This window comes from Eleutherodactylus coqui, chromosome 4 (assembly GCF_035609145.1).
Source record: "Eleutherodactylus coqui strain aEleCoq1 chromosome 4, aEleCoq1.hap1, whole genome shotgun sequence".
Lineage (NCBI taxonomy): Eukaryota > Metazoa > Chordata > Amphibia > Anura > Eleutherodactylidae > Eleutherodactylus > Eleutherodactylus coqui.
In genome coordinates, this window is record NC_089840.1 from 268,479,088 (window position 1) to 268,494,814 (window position 15,727).

At 47.2% G+C, this 15,727-nt stretch overlaps 2 protein-coding genes across 2 annotated transcripts in view; both read right to left on the reverse strand.

The window, feature by feature from the left end:
• LOC136626339 (ovostatin-like) overlaps positions 1-15,727 on the reverse strand; it is a 206,366-nt gene that overhangs the window by 90,619 nt on the left and 100,020 nt on the right. The window lies entirely within an intron of this gene.
• Positions 9,601-15,727, reverse strand: part of LOC136624981 (alpha-2-macroglobulin-like) — a 68,463-nt gene continuing 62,336 nt past the window's right edge. Inside the window, exons 21-22 of the mRNA XM_066598907.1 lie at positions 12,103-12,205; positions 9,601-9,705 (exon numbers count right to left, since the gene is read on the reverse strand). Coding sequence (XP_066455004.1) covers positions 9,665-9,705; positions 12,103-12,205 — 144 coding nt within the window. The 3' untranslated portion in view covers positions 9,601-9,664. The remainder of the gene's footprint in view (positions 9,706-12,102; positions 12,206-15,727) is intronic.

Consider the following 15,727-nt stretch of genomic DNA (forward strand, 5'->3'; position numbering starts at 1 on the left):
ATATCTATCTATTAATCATCTATGTCATATCTATCTGTCATCTATCTACCTGTTAGAGATGAGCGAGCACCAAAATGCTCACGTGCTCGTTACTCGAGCCAAGCTTTTTGTAATGCTCGAGAGGTCGTTTCGAGTAATGAACCCCATTGAAGTCAATGTGAGCAGGGGGCTCCATTGAAAACAATGGTCTGCCGGCACCCCTGAATTGTTTTTCATGGAAGGGCTTTACACATAAGCCCTTCCCTGAAAAACAATAATTTTAGTGTAAAAAAACCCCCAAAACTTACCTTTTCACAGCTGCCGCGTCCCCCCGCGGGGATGCAGAACACATCTGCCGCATGCGGCAGATGTTTGCTTCATCCCCGCTAGTTAAAAGAATTCCCAGCTGCTGCACCTGCCACATCTGTGACAGATGCAGCAGAGGAATTCTTCAATTTCCTACCGCAGCTGTCACACATGACAGCTGTGGTAGAGGATCCTGCTGCCGGCTCTCTGTCATTGTATTTCAGGAAAGGGCTTTAAATATAAGCCCTTCCCTGAAAAACCAGTAAAAGTAGTGTAAAAAACAAAAATAATACATACTCACCTCCCTTCAGCTGCCCGGGCTCAGCCACGTCTTCTCTCCGCTGTCCCCGACTCTGTACTGCTGATCTATCAGCAGGCGGGCATTTAAAATCCCCGCCTGCTGAAAGAGCTGATTGTGATTGGCTGAGGCGCTCAGCCAATCACAGGCAGCTCTCGCCTGTCATTCATTCGCGAGAGCTGCCTGTTAGCTATCTATCTATATTCTATCTCATCTATCTATCTCATATCTGTCTATATTCCATCTATCTATCTATCTCATATATATATATATATATATATTATCCATATTCATATCTATTTATCTATCTATCTATCTATCTCATATCTATCTATCTATCTATTTATTATCTATCTCATATCTGTCATCTGTCTATCTATCTCATATCTTTCTATTTCTCTCATATCTATCTATCTCATATCTATCTATCTATCTATCTATCTATCTATCTATCTATCTATCTATCTATCTATCATCTGTCTCATATCTATCTGTCGTCTATCTCATATCTATCTATTTTTTCATCTATCTATCTATCTATCTATCTATCTATCTATCTATCTATCTATCTATCTATCTATCTATCTATCTATCTATCGCTGGTATAAGCTATACATCTTCGTGTATATACTCTACATAATTGCACACTTTGCACACAATTAAAAAATGCATCAAAAACACATGTGGTTTTTTTAATAGTGTATGCAGTTTCTTAATAACGTACGTGGTCTTTGAATACAGCATGCAGTTTTTTAATGTGTTTTTCTTAATTGTGGTTCAAAAGTACAACAAAAACATGAACACACCCTAAGGCCACTCTCACACGTGTTCAAAAAAACACAGCTTGAAATCGTGGCATTTTTACGGCAATTTCGAGCCACATTTTTGAATGCATGATACAGCGTTGGACAGTGCTTTTTAATGCATCCCATCATTGTGATGGGCGAGTAGGTGCATTAAAACACATAAAAATGCAAAAATAGAACAGACATCTCTCGAAAATCGCGGTCTCAGGAACACGGTGTTCGAGAGCAGGTTTGAGTAACCCCATTAAAATCAATGGGAGCATTGTACAGTGGTTTGTACGGCGCTCGGGATGCCACGCTTATGGTGGTAAAAAGTGTTGTGTGTTTGTGTGTGTGTGAGAGTGGCCTAAGGTGCTACAAACAAATTTTCATGTAGTGAAGGAAATACGTCATATTTGCAAAGATTACGCCAAGGGGCTAGATCACGTATGAAAATTCATTTTGCAGCTGTATGTAGCACAATCTAGGTATGGGTATGGGAGGGGGTGTGTGAACTTTTGTACCCAGGCTCCTGAGCCTTTAGGTATGCCCCTTACCGGTTCAGAATGTTGGCCCAGAGCAGGGAAGTGCCAGCCTCTACTAGTAATGCAGCTAGCGCACACATCAACGTGGATGTGACAAGACAATAGGGGCCAGTTAATATCCAATAGAAAAATTCAAACCAGCTGACCCACAGGGGACATTATCCTGGAATCTGTGCTTCCTCAAAGTCATAGTAGTCTCTCTGTGCCCAGACAAAGTAATAGTGGTCCCTTTGTGAACCTCAAAGGAATAGTGCTCATACAAGTAATAGTGGTCGATGTGTGAACCTCAAAGTAATAGTGGTCCCTCTGTACCATCAAAAAGGGGAAAAAAACCCTCTCTGTCCCCCACAAAATAATAAGGTCCCCCGATTCTCACTCAGAGAAAACATACATTGTACCGACTTAAAGGAATAGAGCCCCCTAAGGTAAAACATATTTCTGGGGGAATGGAAGTTCAGGGTGTAGAGGAGAGCAGCAACAGTTACTGTAGTGCCGGGGGCTTCTGGTCACCTCGGCTTAAGGGCCTGGTCACAATTGCAACCCTGCAACCCCTATGGGTACACAATTGTTTGTTGGTTATCTGGGTAGGATTATATTTTATTAGAGATGAGCGAACGTATTCGTCCGAGCTTGATATTCGTGCGAATATTAGGGTGTTCGGGATGTTCGTTATTCGTAACGAACACCATGCGGTGTTCCGGTTACTTTCACTTCCTTCCCTGAGACGTTAGCGCGCTTTTCTGGCCAATTGAAAGACAGGGAAGGCATTACAACTTCCCCCTGTGACGTTCAAGCCCTATACCACCCCCCTGCTGTGAGTGGCTGGGAAGATCAGATGTCACCCGAATATAAAAGTCGGCCCCTCCCGCGGGGCAGTGCTGCTGGTACCGGAGCTGCTGTAGGGAGAGAAATAGCAGTTAGTGTAGGCTTCAAGAACCCCAAAGGTCCTTATTAGGGCCAGTAATACCTGTGTGTTGGCTGCTGTTAGCAGTGCCTTTTTTTTTCTTCTCAAAATCGCCTCTGCAGAGCGTTGCACCCGGCATTAGGGACAGAAGTGTTGGATAGGCATGGAGAGTGTTAGGAGTGAGTGTAGCCTTCAAGAATCTCAACGGTCCTTTCTAGGGCCATATTTAACCGTGTGCAGTACTGTGCTGGCTGCTGTTAGCTGTGCTGCATTTTTTTTTTTTTCTCAAAATCGCCTCTGCAGAGCATTGCACCCTCCATTGATACTACAGGGAAAGAATTGTGTAGGCAGGGCCACAACACAGTTATTATTCATTGAATATACGCAGTGGGTCCTTTTGGTGTAAAAAAAGGGAAACGAAATCTATTTGTCCTGCCTCTGTCCATCCTAAGGGCTGTGGACACGTGTGAGCTGCGTGTACAACGTTAAAAAATCAGACGCACCCAGCTACGGTTTACTGCTGGCTTCGCCATTTGCTTTCCTTAATTGGGAAAAAAATACCTGCTCTGCCAGAGTTAATAACTCTGCTACCCACAAGTTCTGTGACACATTAGCAGGGACACAGCACAGTTATTAAACTTCTCATGTTCATTGAATATACGCAGTGGGTCCTTTTGGTGTAAAAAAGGGAAACAAAATCTATTTGTCCTGCCTCTGTCCATCCTAAGGGCTGTGGACACGTGTGAGCTGCGTGTACAACGTTAAAAAATCAGACGCACCCAGCTACGGTTTACTGCTGGCTTCGCCATTTGCTTTCCTTAATTGGGAAAAAAATACCTGCTCTGCCAGAGTTAATAACTCTGCTACCCTCAAGTTCTGTGACACATTAGCAGGGACACAGCACAGTTATTAAACTTCTCATGTTCATTGAATATACGCAGTGGGTCCTTTTGGTGTAAAAAAAGGGAAACGAAATCTATTTGTCCTGCCTCTGTCCGTCCTAAGGGCTGTGGACACGTGTGAGCTGCGTGTACAACGTTAAAAAATCAGACGCACCCAGCTACGGTTTACTGCTGGCTTCGCCATTTGCTTTCCTTAATTGGGAAAAAAATACCTGCTCTGCCAGAGTTAATAACTCTGCTACCCTCAAGTTCTGTGACACATTAGCAGGGACACAGCACAGTTATTAAACTTAGATTATTCATTCACTGGAGGCAGTGGGGCCTTTCGTTTTCAAAAAAGGGAAAAAATTATATTTGGCCTGCTGTCTTGCGCCAATTTATTTCCTGCCTGTGAAATCAAATCACTGGTAATACAGCATGCTGAGGGGTAGGGGTAGGCCTAGAGGACGTGGACGCGGCCGAGGACGCGGAGGGCCAAGTCAGGGTGTGGGCACAGGCCGAGCTCCTGATCCAGGTGTGTCGCAGCCGACTGCTGCGCGATTAGGAGAGAGGCACGTTTCTGGCGTCCCCACATTCATCGCCCAATTAATGAGTCCACGCGGGAGACGGTTATTAGAAAATCAGCAGTGTGAGCAGGTCCTGTCCTGGATGGCAGAAAGTGCTTCGAGCAACCTATCGTCCACCCGCAGTTCTGCACCGTCCACTGCTGCAAATCAGAATCCTCTGTCTGCTGCTCCTCCTTCCTCCCAGCCTCCTCACTCCACTACAATGACACCTGCTCAGGAGCGGGAACACTCCCAGGAACTGTTCTCGGGCCCCTGCTTAGATTGGGCAGGAGTGGTTCCTCTCCCACCAGAGGAGTTTATCGTCACTGATGCCCAACCATTCGAAAGTTCCCGGGGTCCGGGGGAAGAGGCTGGGGACTTCCGCCAACTGTCTCAAGAAGTTTCTGTGGGTGAGGAGGACGATGACGATGAGACACAGTTGTCTTGCAGTGAGGTAGTAGTAAGGGCAGTAAGTCCAAGGGAGCAGCGCACAGAGGATTCGGAGGAAGAGCAGCAGGACGATGAGGTGACTGACCCCACCTGGTGTGCAACGCCTACTCAGGACAGGTCTTCAGAGGGGGAGGCAAGGGCATCAGCAGGGCAGGTTGCAAGAGGCAGTGCGGTGGCCAGGGGTAGAGGCAGGGCCAGACCGAATAATCCACCAACTGTTTCCCAAAGCGCACCCTCGCGCCATGCCACCCTGCAGAGGCCGAGGTGCTCTAAGGTCTGGCAGTTTTTCACAGAGACGCCTGACGACCGACGAACAGTGGTGTGCAACCTTTGTCGCGCAAAGCTCAGCCGGGGAGCCAACACCAACAGCCTCACCACCACCAGCATGCGCAGACATATGATGGCCAAGCACCCCACAAGGTGGGACGAAGGCCGTTCACCGCCTCTGGTTTGCACCCCTGCCTCTCCCCCTGTGCCCCAACCTGCCACTGAGATGCAACCCCCCTCTCAGGACACGGGCACTACCGCCTCATGGCCTGCACCCACACCCTCACCTCCGCTGTCCTCGGCCCCATCCAGCAGTGTAGTTCAGCGCACCGTCCAGCCGTCGCTTGCGCAACTGTTGGAGCGCAAGCGCAAGTACGCCGCCACGCACCCGCACGCTCAAACGTTAACCGTCCGCATAGCAAAATTCATCAGCCTTGAGATGCTGCCGTATAGGGTTGTGGAAACGGAGTCCTTCAAAAGTATCATAGAGGCGGCGGCCCCGCGCTACTCAGTTCCCAGTCGCCACTACTTTTCCCGATGTGCCGTCCCAGCCCTGCACGACCACGTCTCCCGCAACATTGTACGCGCCCTCACCAACGCGGTTACTGCCACGGTCCACTTAACAACGGACACGTGGACAAGCACAGGCGGGCAGGGCCACTACATCTCCCTGACGGCACATTGGGTGAATTTAGTGGAGGCTGGGACAGAGTCAGAGCCTGGGACCGCTCACGTCCTACCCACCCCCAGAATTGCGGGCCCCAGCTTGGTGGTGGTATCTGCGGAGGTGTATGCTTCCTCCACTAAAGCACCCTCCTCCTCCTCCTCCTCCTCTGCAACCTCTGTCTCGCAATCAAGATGTGTTAGCAGCAGCATGTCGCCAGCAGTCGGTGTCGCGCGGTGTGGCAGCACAGCGGTGGGCGTCAGCAGGCCGTACTGAAACTACTCAGCTTAGGAGATAAGAGGCACACGGCCCACGAACTGCTGCAGGGTCTGACACAGCAGACCGACCGCTGGCTTGCGCCGCTGAGCCTCCAACCGGGCATGGTCGTGTGTGACAACGGCCGTAACCTGGTGGCGGCTCTGCAGCTCGGCAGCCTCACGCACGTGCCATGCCTGGCCCACGTCTTTAATTTGGTGGTTCAGCGCTTTCTGAAAAGCTACCCACGCTTGTCAGACCTGCTCGTAAAGGCGCGCCGGCTCTGCGCACATTTCCGCAAGTCCCACACGGACGCTGCCACCCTGCGCACCCTGCAACATTGCTTTAAGCTGCCAGTGCACCGACTGCTGTGCGACGTGCCCACACGGTGGAACTCTACGCTCCACATGTTGGCCAGGCTCTATGAACAGCGTAGAGCTATAGTCGAATTCCAACTCCAACATGGGCGGCGCAGTGGGAGTCAGCCTCCTCAATTCTTTTCAGAAGAGTGGGCCTGGTTGGCAGACATCTGCCATGTCCTTGGTAATTTTGAGGAGTCTACCCAGGTGGTGAGCGGCGATGCTGCAATCATTAGCGTCACCATTCCTCTGCTATGCATCTTGAGAAATTCCCTGCAAAGCATAAAGGCAGCTGCTTTGCGCTCGGAAACGGGGGCGGGGGAAGACAGTATGCCGCTGGATAGTCAGGGCACCCTCCTGTCTATTTCTCAGCGCGTACAGGAGGAGGAGGAGGAGCATGAGGAGGATGAGGAGGAGGGGGAAGAGACAGCTTGGCCCGCTGCTGACGGTACACCGGCTGATTGCCTGTCATCCTTTCAGCGTGTATGGCCTGAGGAGGAGGAGGAGGAGGAGGATCCTGAAAGTGATCTTCCTAGTGAAGACAGCCATGTGTTGCGTACAGGTACCCTGGCACACATGGCTGACTTCATGTTAGGATGCCTTTCTCGTGACCCTCGCGTTGCACGCATTCTGGCCACAACGGATTACTGGGTGTACACACTGCTCGACCCACGCTATAAGGAGAACCTGCCCACTCTCATTCCCGAAGAGGAAAGGGGTTCGAGAGTGTTGCTATACCACAGGACCCTTGCGGACAAGCTGATGGTAAAATTCCCAGCCGACAGCGCTAGTGGCAGAAGGCGCAGTACCGAGGGCAAGGTAGCAGGGGAGGTGCGGAGATCGAGCAGCATGTACATCCCAGGCAGTGCAACAGTCTTTAAGGGCCTGGACAGCTTTATGGCTCCCCACCAAGACTGTGTCACCGCTCCCCAGTCAAGGCTGAGTCGGCGGGAGCACTGTAAAAGGATGGTGAGGGAGTACGTAGCGGATCGCACGACCGTCCTCCGTGACGCCTCTGCCCCCTACAACTACTGGGTGTCGAAGCTGGACACGTGGCCTGAACTAGCGCTGTATGCCCTGGAGGTGCTTGCTTGTCCTGCGGCTAGCGTCTTGTCGGAGAGGGTGTTTAGTGCGGCTGGGGGAATCATCACAGATAAGCGTAGCCGCTTTGCAACCGACAGTGCCGACAGGCTAACACTCATCAAGATGAACAAAGCCTGGATTTCGCCAGACTTCTCTTCTCCACCAGCGGACAGCAAGGATACGTAAGCAATACGTAGGCTGCACCCGCGGATGGAAGCTACGTTCTCTCTCACCATCCAAAATGGGGACATTTCTGCTTCATCAATCTGTGTCTAATATTCCTCCTCCTCCTCCTGCTCCTCCTCCTGAAACCTCACGTAATCACGCTGAACGGGCAATTTTTCTTAGGGCCACAAGGCTCACTCAAATAATTTTTCTGAACAATTTTTAAAAGTTTCAATGCGCTTAAAAGCGTTGGAACTTTAACTTGAACCAATTTTTCGTTACACTGGGCTGCCTCCAGGCCTAGTTACCACTTAAGCCACATTAACCAAAGCGATTAATGGGTTTCACCTGCCCTCTTGGCTGGCCATGGCCAATTTTTTGGATGTACATTAGTACTGTTGATACAGCAATTTTTGTGGGCCCTCGCCTACAGTGTAATCAAATGAATTTTTAGCCCACCTGCATTACAGCTGACGTTACCTCAGCTGTGTTGGGCAATGCAATGGGATATTTCTATGTACCGCCGGTGGCTTCCTGGCACCCACCCATGCTGTAGGTGCACACGGAGTTTTTACTACATCTGTACACTTGAAAAGAACCCCAGTCTGACTGGGGCATGCAGTGTGGCCCGAAGCCCACCTGCATTAAGCACGACATTACTACCTCAGCTGTGTTGGGCAATGCAATGGGATATTTCTGTGTACCGCCGGTGGCTTCCTGGCACCCACCCATGCTGTGGGTCCACAGGGAATTATAAATGCATCTGTTTCCACTTGTAAAGAACCCCAGTCTGACTGGGGCATGCAGTGTGGGCCGATGCCCACCTGTATTATGCACGACATTACTACCTCAGCTGTGTTGGGCAATGCAATGGGATATTTTTGTGTACCGCCGGTGGGTTCCAGGGAGCCACCCATGCTGTGGGTCCACAGGGACTTCACAATAGGGAGTTGTACCTGCCTGTGTCTATGAATTAAAAACCGCAGTCTGACTGGGGCATGCAGACACCTTGACAGAATGAATAGTGTGTGGCACATAGGTTCCCCATTGCTATGCCTACGTGTGCAGCTCCTGATGGCGGTGGCACAGGATTCTATTTCTCATTGCTTCTGTACAGCATTGTGGACTATCGCCCCGCCACTTTTAAAGAGGGTCGCTGCCTAGCCGTGCCAACCTCTGCAGTGTGTGCCTGCGGTCCCTCGTCATGGCAGACGCAATTCTAAATAGACATGAGGGTGGTGTGGCATGAGGGCAGCTGAAGGCTGCGCAGGGACACTTTGGTGTGCGCTGTGGGGGGGAGGGGGGGCGGTTGGGCAGCATGTAACCCAGGAGAAGTGTCAGTGGAGTGTCATGCAGGCAGTGATTGTGCTTTGTTGGAGGTAGTGTGGTGCTTAGCAAAGGTATGCCATGCTAATGAGGGCTTTTCAGAAGTAAAAGTTGTTGGGAGGGGGGGGGGGGGCACTCTTGCCGGTATTGTGGCTTAATAGTGGGACCTGTGAACTTGAGATGCAGCCCAACATGTAGCCCCTCGCCTGCCCTATCCGTTGCTGTGTCGTTCCCATCACTTTCTTGAATTGCCCAGATTTTCACACATGAAAACCTTAGCGAGCATCGGCGAAATACAAAAATGCTCCGGTCGCCCATTGACTTCAATGGGGTTCGTTATTCGAAACGAACCCTCGAACATCGCGGGAAGTTTGTTTCGAATAACGAACACCCGAGCATTTTGGTGTTCGCTCATCTCTATATTTTATGCAACTATCTTTGTATGCTTGGTATATAATAAAGAGGCTGCTATGGCCACTAAAGTTCTATCATCACACAGCGTTTTTGCGGGAAGCTGCTAGTAGTTACAGTATATACTGTATACGTATAGCACATCTACAATATCCTAGTCACAAACTGAATTTTTGGAAGGAAAGCTTAGCCAAGACTTGCAGATATGGATGAGACACTTAGGTGTTCGCATACTTTATGCCATATAGTATATATAAACAGTGAAACTTTTTCAAAAGACCATTTTTAGACAATATTTTTTTGCACAATATTTTTATTTCTATTCTATTTTTTCCTGTTTACTTTGTAGTACACTACTTAAAAATGTTGGAGTTCTTCAGACCGGTGTTTCTGAACGTCTTGAGCCTCTCTCTATGACTGTTAGGCACAGGGGTGGTGGTAAGATGCGTAACCATTTTCGCCTGTAGAAAGAAGTCCAAGATGTTAATCCAATGATACTACAAATCTCTATCCTCACTTCATAATCCCCATGTTACAGAGAAATGCCTCCAATCCAAGACATCTAACCCGTTGGACGTTGCTGTCATTGTTGGTTGTCATTCTGTTCCTGTTGGTTGTCATTCTGTTCTTGCAAATGTTTGTCATAGTAGCCAGAGGCCTAGTAAATGCCTTAAAGCCTGTCTTCATAGTATTTCTATTAAAGGGATGCTGTAATGTTTCACCCTACTGAACATTTCCCACCATGCTTTCCCCCTTGTAAACACCTTTTCAAATGTATATCTAATTGTGCCCTGTAGCCAAGCATAGTAATACTAGCATATCGTTCAACTTGTTTAAAAAGAGGGACACCTGTATCGGTGCACATAGTGTGCCGCGGCAAATGTTTATGACAAGCCACACCCCTTTTACACAAATACATGCCCTCTGTACCCCATAACAGTGCCCTTCAGATACTCGCTCACAGTAATAGTGTTCTTCAGTGACCCCCTCACAGTAAGGGTGGCTACCCACTAGCAATATTTTTTCTTGCACTGTGAGAGCGAGTTCCTCGCAGAGCAGAGAAAACTACAATATCGCACACTGTTTTCAATGGGTCGGGCGGTAGGGAATACAGCTGTGGCAGAAGTCTGTCATGCTATTCCATTGCACTCAGTGGGGTCTGCACTGCTGCGGCCCCATTGAAAGCAGCGGATTGCAGGCCACCCCCACAGTGATGCTTTTTGGGGAAGGGCTTGAAATATAAGCCCTTCTCTGAAAATCCTCCCTAGCTGTAAAAAAAAAAATTATACTTACCTAGAAGAGCCGTCTGGCTCTTTTGTCCTGCCCTGTCAGTCTTCTTCTGTCTTCTGGGGGCCAGGGATTGAAAAATGAATAGCTGCCTGTGATTGGCTGAACGCTCAGCCAATGAGACCAGCACTTTCTGGGGAGGAGATTTTTCAAGAAGAAGAAGACTTCTGTGCTGGAGAGAAGAGCCAGACGGCACTTCTAGGTGGGTGTAATTTTTTTTAAACTTTTTTTTAAACCTAGGGATGATTTTCAGGGAAGGGTTTATATTTCAAGCTCTTCCCTGAAAATCATCGCTGCAGGGTTTGCCTGCAACCCACTGCTTTCAATGGGGCCGCTGCAGTGCCGACCCCATTGAAAGCAATGGGATTGCATCACAGACTTCTGCCACAGCTGTGACAGTTGTGACAACTCTGGCAGATAATTCCTTCATCCCCGCGGTCCCCGTGGGGATTAAGTAATCCCCTGCCATAGCTGCCACAGCTGTGGCAGAAGTCTGTGATGTACTCCCTAAGTTTTCAATGGGGCTGCCACCAGCCTCATTGAAAACGCTGAGCGATATCGCAGATTTTTTCTCTGCACTGCAAGACTTAGAAGTAAAAATCACAAACGAGTATGGAACCATGGAAAACCATTGGTTTCTTAATCATGCATCGCAAGAAAATATATCGCTAGTGGGTCACTACTCTAATAGTGTCCCTCAGTGACCCACTCACAGTAATAATGACCCCCATAATGGCCCTAGTAGTAAAATTGCTCCTATCAGTGGTAGCCCCAGTAGTAATAGTGACCCGCCATAGTACTCTCAGTTATAATAATGACCCCCCCAAAGTGGCCGCAGTAGTAATACTAACCACCATAGTGGCCCCAGTAGTAATAGTGACCCCTGTTAGTAGCCCTAGCCTGGGTCATACCCCCTGCTACCTGGGACTGCGGGATAGCGTCCCAATAAAGGACTGTCCTACAGAATCCAGGACAGTTGGGAAGCATGATAGTAGATTGTAAAAGTTTCATGCCGGGTGACAATTAGAACTAAGCAGTCTGCTAGGCTTTATTGGACCATAAATATTGCCTATTGAATTCATATGAAGCTGCTCCCTTTGCCATTTATTGGCATTATTTGTGCACCCCCCCCCCCCCCAAGTCAATCACTAGCTGACTGGCATCTCATGCTTACTGTACACTGTGTAGAAACAGTGTATGCACAGAGTAACAGGGAGTACAAACTGCGCCCCCATTTTTCATACATCTACTGTATGAGGAATCTTAAAGAAGCATTTTTGATGAAAGCTAAAGAACCTCAAGTTGCCCCCTCCTTCTACAGACCTTATGGTCACTGGTGTAACTATAGAGGATGCAGGGGATGTGGTTGCACCTGGGCCCAGGAGCCTTAGGGGGCCCATAAGGCCTCTCTTCCCCATATAGGGAGCACAGTACTATGAATAAAGCATTATATTTGGGGCCCCACTACAGATTTTGCATGGGAGCCCAGAAGCTTCAGGTTACGCCTCTGCTTATGGTCCTACCATTCTTATCTACTTCTGTGGAGTCTATGTAGACAGTTTTTGAATTACCTATTTCATAGTAATCGTACACATAGGCGGAAGCAGTCTTGACATTCAGCACCCTATTGCCCATTATAACATTGAAAGACATGTAAATTGTCTCACTGGAAATCTGGAAGAGATACAGATAAAATACATTAGTCAACACATAACCATAGACACATGTAGAGGTGGTCCACTACTAGTGAACCTACTGTAGGTTCTTTAGCTTTGCCTCAGTTGACTCTTCTATCTGTCACATTGGACCTCATGGATCAACCATTGTACCCTCATAAATAACAGGTCCTCACATCTCCTTAGATTACAATGACTAATAACATGGTGGCTAAGTGTTCCGCATCTTGGAACTCTTAGGTCCTGGTTTGGATCAAGAAGAACATCTCTTGGCACTTGGATGTTCTCCCAATGTTTAGAGGATTACCCTTGGTTCTCTGGTTTACTCCCCCAATCCAAAAATAATTGGATAGGTTAATTTGCTTACTATGAAATTGGAAAATTGGCTCTAATATATGTCTGAGATGTGGAAATTAGATTGTAAACCTCACTGGCGTCTGGGACGATCTCTGTAGAGCAGGGTGGAATACGTTGGCACCATACATCTATATATATAAAGACGAAAGCCCTCACTGACTCACTGACTGACTGACTGACTCACTCACTCACTCACTGACTCGCCAAAAGTTCTCCAACTTCCCGATTTCGTAGAAACATGAAATTTGGCACAAGCATAGATTATCTCCAAAATAGGAAAAGTAATTGGGTCCCAACTCGATTATTCAATTCTAGCCCAAAAGAATTGGCGTCGAAATTTTACGTACATAATCTAAATCTGTCACTTCCCAATGCCATAAAAACTTAAAATTTGGCATGGGCATTGATTATGACATAAATAGGAAAAGTTAATGGGTCCCAGCTTGATTATTCAATTCTACGCGCAAAAGAATTAGCGTCCAAATTTTACGTACGGAATCTAATTTTCTCACTTTCCGGGGTCATAGAAGCGGGAAATTTGGCACGAGCATTGATTATGTCATAAATAGGAAAAGCTAATGGGTCCCAACTCCATTATTCAATTCTATGCGCAAAAGAATTAGCGTCCAAATTTTACGTACGGAATGTAATTTCTTCACTTTCCGGTGTCATAGAAACAGGAAATTTGGCACGAGCATTGATTATGTCATAAATAGGAAAAGCTAATGGGTCCCAACTCCATTATTCAATTCTATGCGCAAAAGAATTAGCGTCCAAATTTTACGTACGGAATGTAATTTCTTCACTTTCCGGTGTCATAGAAACAGGAAATTTGGCAGGAGCATTGATTATGCCATAAATAGTAGAAGCTAATGGGTCCCAATTTGATTATTCAATTCTATGCGCAAAAGAATTGACGTCGAAATTTTACGTGCGGAATGTAATTTTCTCACTTTCCGGTGTCATAGAAACGGGAAATTTGGCACGAGCATTGATTATGTCATAAATAGGAAAAGCTAATGGGTCCCAACTCGATTATTCAATACTAGCGCAAAATAATTGGCGTCGAAATTTTACGTGTGGAATGTAATTTTCTCACTTTCCGGTGTCATAGAAACAGGAAATTTGGCACGAGCATTGATTATGTCATAAATAGGAAAAGCTAATGGGTCCCAACTCCATTATTCAATTCCATGCGCAAAAGAATTAGCGTCTAAATTCTACGTACGGAATCTAATTTTCTCACTTTCCGGTGTCATAGAAACGTGAAATTTGGCACGAGCATTGATTATGTCATAAATAGGAAAAGTTCATAGGTCCCAACTCGATTATTCAATTCTAGCGCAAAAGAATTGGCGTCGAAATTTTACGTGCGGAATGTAATTTTTTCACTTTCTGGTGTCATAGAAACGGGAAATTTCGCACAAGCATTGATTATGTCATAAATAGGAAAAGCTAATGGGTCCCAACTCCATTATTCAATTCTATGCCCAAAAGAATTAGCGTCCAAATTTTACGTGCGGAATGTAATTTTCTCAATTTCCGGTGTCATAGAAACGGGAAATTTGGCACGAGCATTGAATATGTCATAAATAGGAAAAGCTAATGGGTCCCAACTCGATTATTCAATTCTAAGCGCAAAAGAATTAGCGTTCAAATTTTACGTACGTAATCTAATTCTCTCACTTCCTGATGTCATTTTATATAAAGGAAACGTCGCATGGTTACCTCCCCGTGGTATTTCCTGGGTAACGCAGAGAACTATGCAAAATGGTGAACATATTTTTTTCCTCAGTATCTCTAAAGTAAGCACAACTTCATAAAATTTTCCGTGTGAACACCAGATAAACACCAGTACCAAATTAACTCGGGCGAAGCCGGGTATATCAGCTAGTATATATATATATATCTCATCCTATGGGGATGGGTGAATGAGGGAATAAGACAGCCCCACTACCCTTGTGGAGGCGGGTGGGGAATGCCGGAATTGCACTTGAGCAGATGTTTTTATTTCGTAGTCTTATCCAACACAGACGACCTCCTCATCATCATACACCAATCTATTACACAGACGACCTCTAGAGATGAGCGAGCATACTCGTCCAAGCTTGATGCTCGTTCGAGTATTAGGGTGCTCGAGATGCTCGTTACTCAAGACGAGCACCACGCGGTACTCGTCTCGATTAAATGAGCACTGATCATTGAATTCAATGGAGCCGGCAATACAGCCAGCTCCATTGAAAGCAATGGGCTGCCGGCGAGCGCGGGATGAATTTTCGGGAAGGGCTTAAAAATATAAGCCCTTACCTGAAATTCATCCAGAAATGTGTAAAAAGTAAAAAAAAAAATAAACTCACCTTGTCCCGGCAGACGGAGTTCAGCCGCGGCCGGCAGTTCTCCTGAACTGCTGTGAGTAGTATTCAGCAGCCGGGGATTTAAAATCCCCACCTGCTGAATGAGCTGCCTCTGATTGGTCACAGCCTCACCAATCAGAGGCAACTCTCACTCACCCATTCATGAATTCATGAATGGGTGAGTGAGTGCTGCCTCTGATTGACTCAACGCAGGGACCAATCAGGGGCAGCTCTCAGCTGTCATTTTAAATCCCCACCTGCTGAATACTACAGAAAGCAGTTCAGGAGAACTGCCGGCCAGACGCGGCTGAACTCCGGCTGCAGCGGAAAGGTGAGTATACATTTTTTTTATTTTTACACATTTTAGGATGATTTTCAGGTAAGGGCTTATATTTTTAAGCCCTTCCCGAAAATTCATCCCGCGCTCGCCAGGAGCCCATTGCTTTCAATGGAGCCGGCTGTATTGCCGGCTCCATTGAATTCAATGGGCTAACATCGTTCTTCTCTGCCACAGCTGTTACAGCTGTGGCAGAGGAGAACGATCTTTATGCTGACAGTGCAGGGGGGGGGGTCTCACTCTTGCTACTATTGTGGCTTAATAGTGAGACCTCGGAGCCCGAAATGCAGCCCTGCATGTTGCTCCTCGCCTGCCTATCCATTTCTGTGTTTTTTACATGACTTTGGTGATTTGCTAAGATTTTCACAAATGAAAACCTTAGCGGAGCACCAGTCATATACAAAAATGCTCGAGTCGCCCATTGACTTCAATGGGGTTCGTTACTCGAAACGAACTCTCGAGCATCACTGAA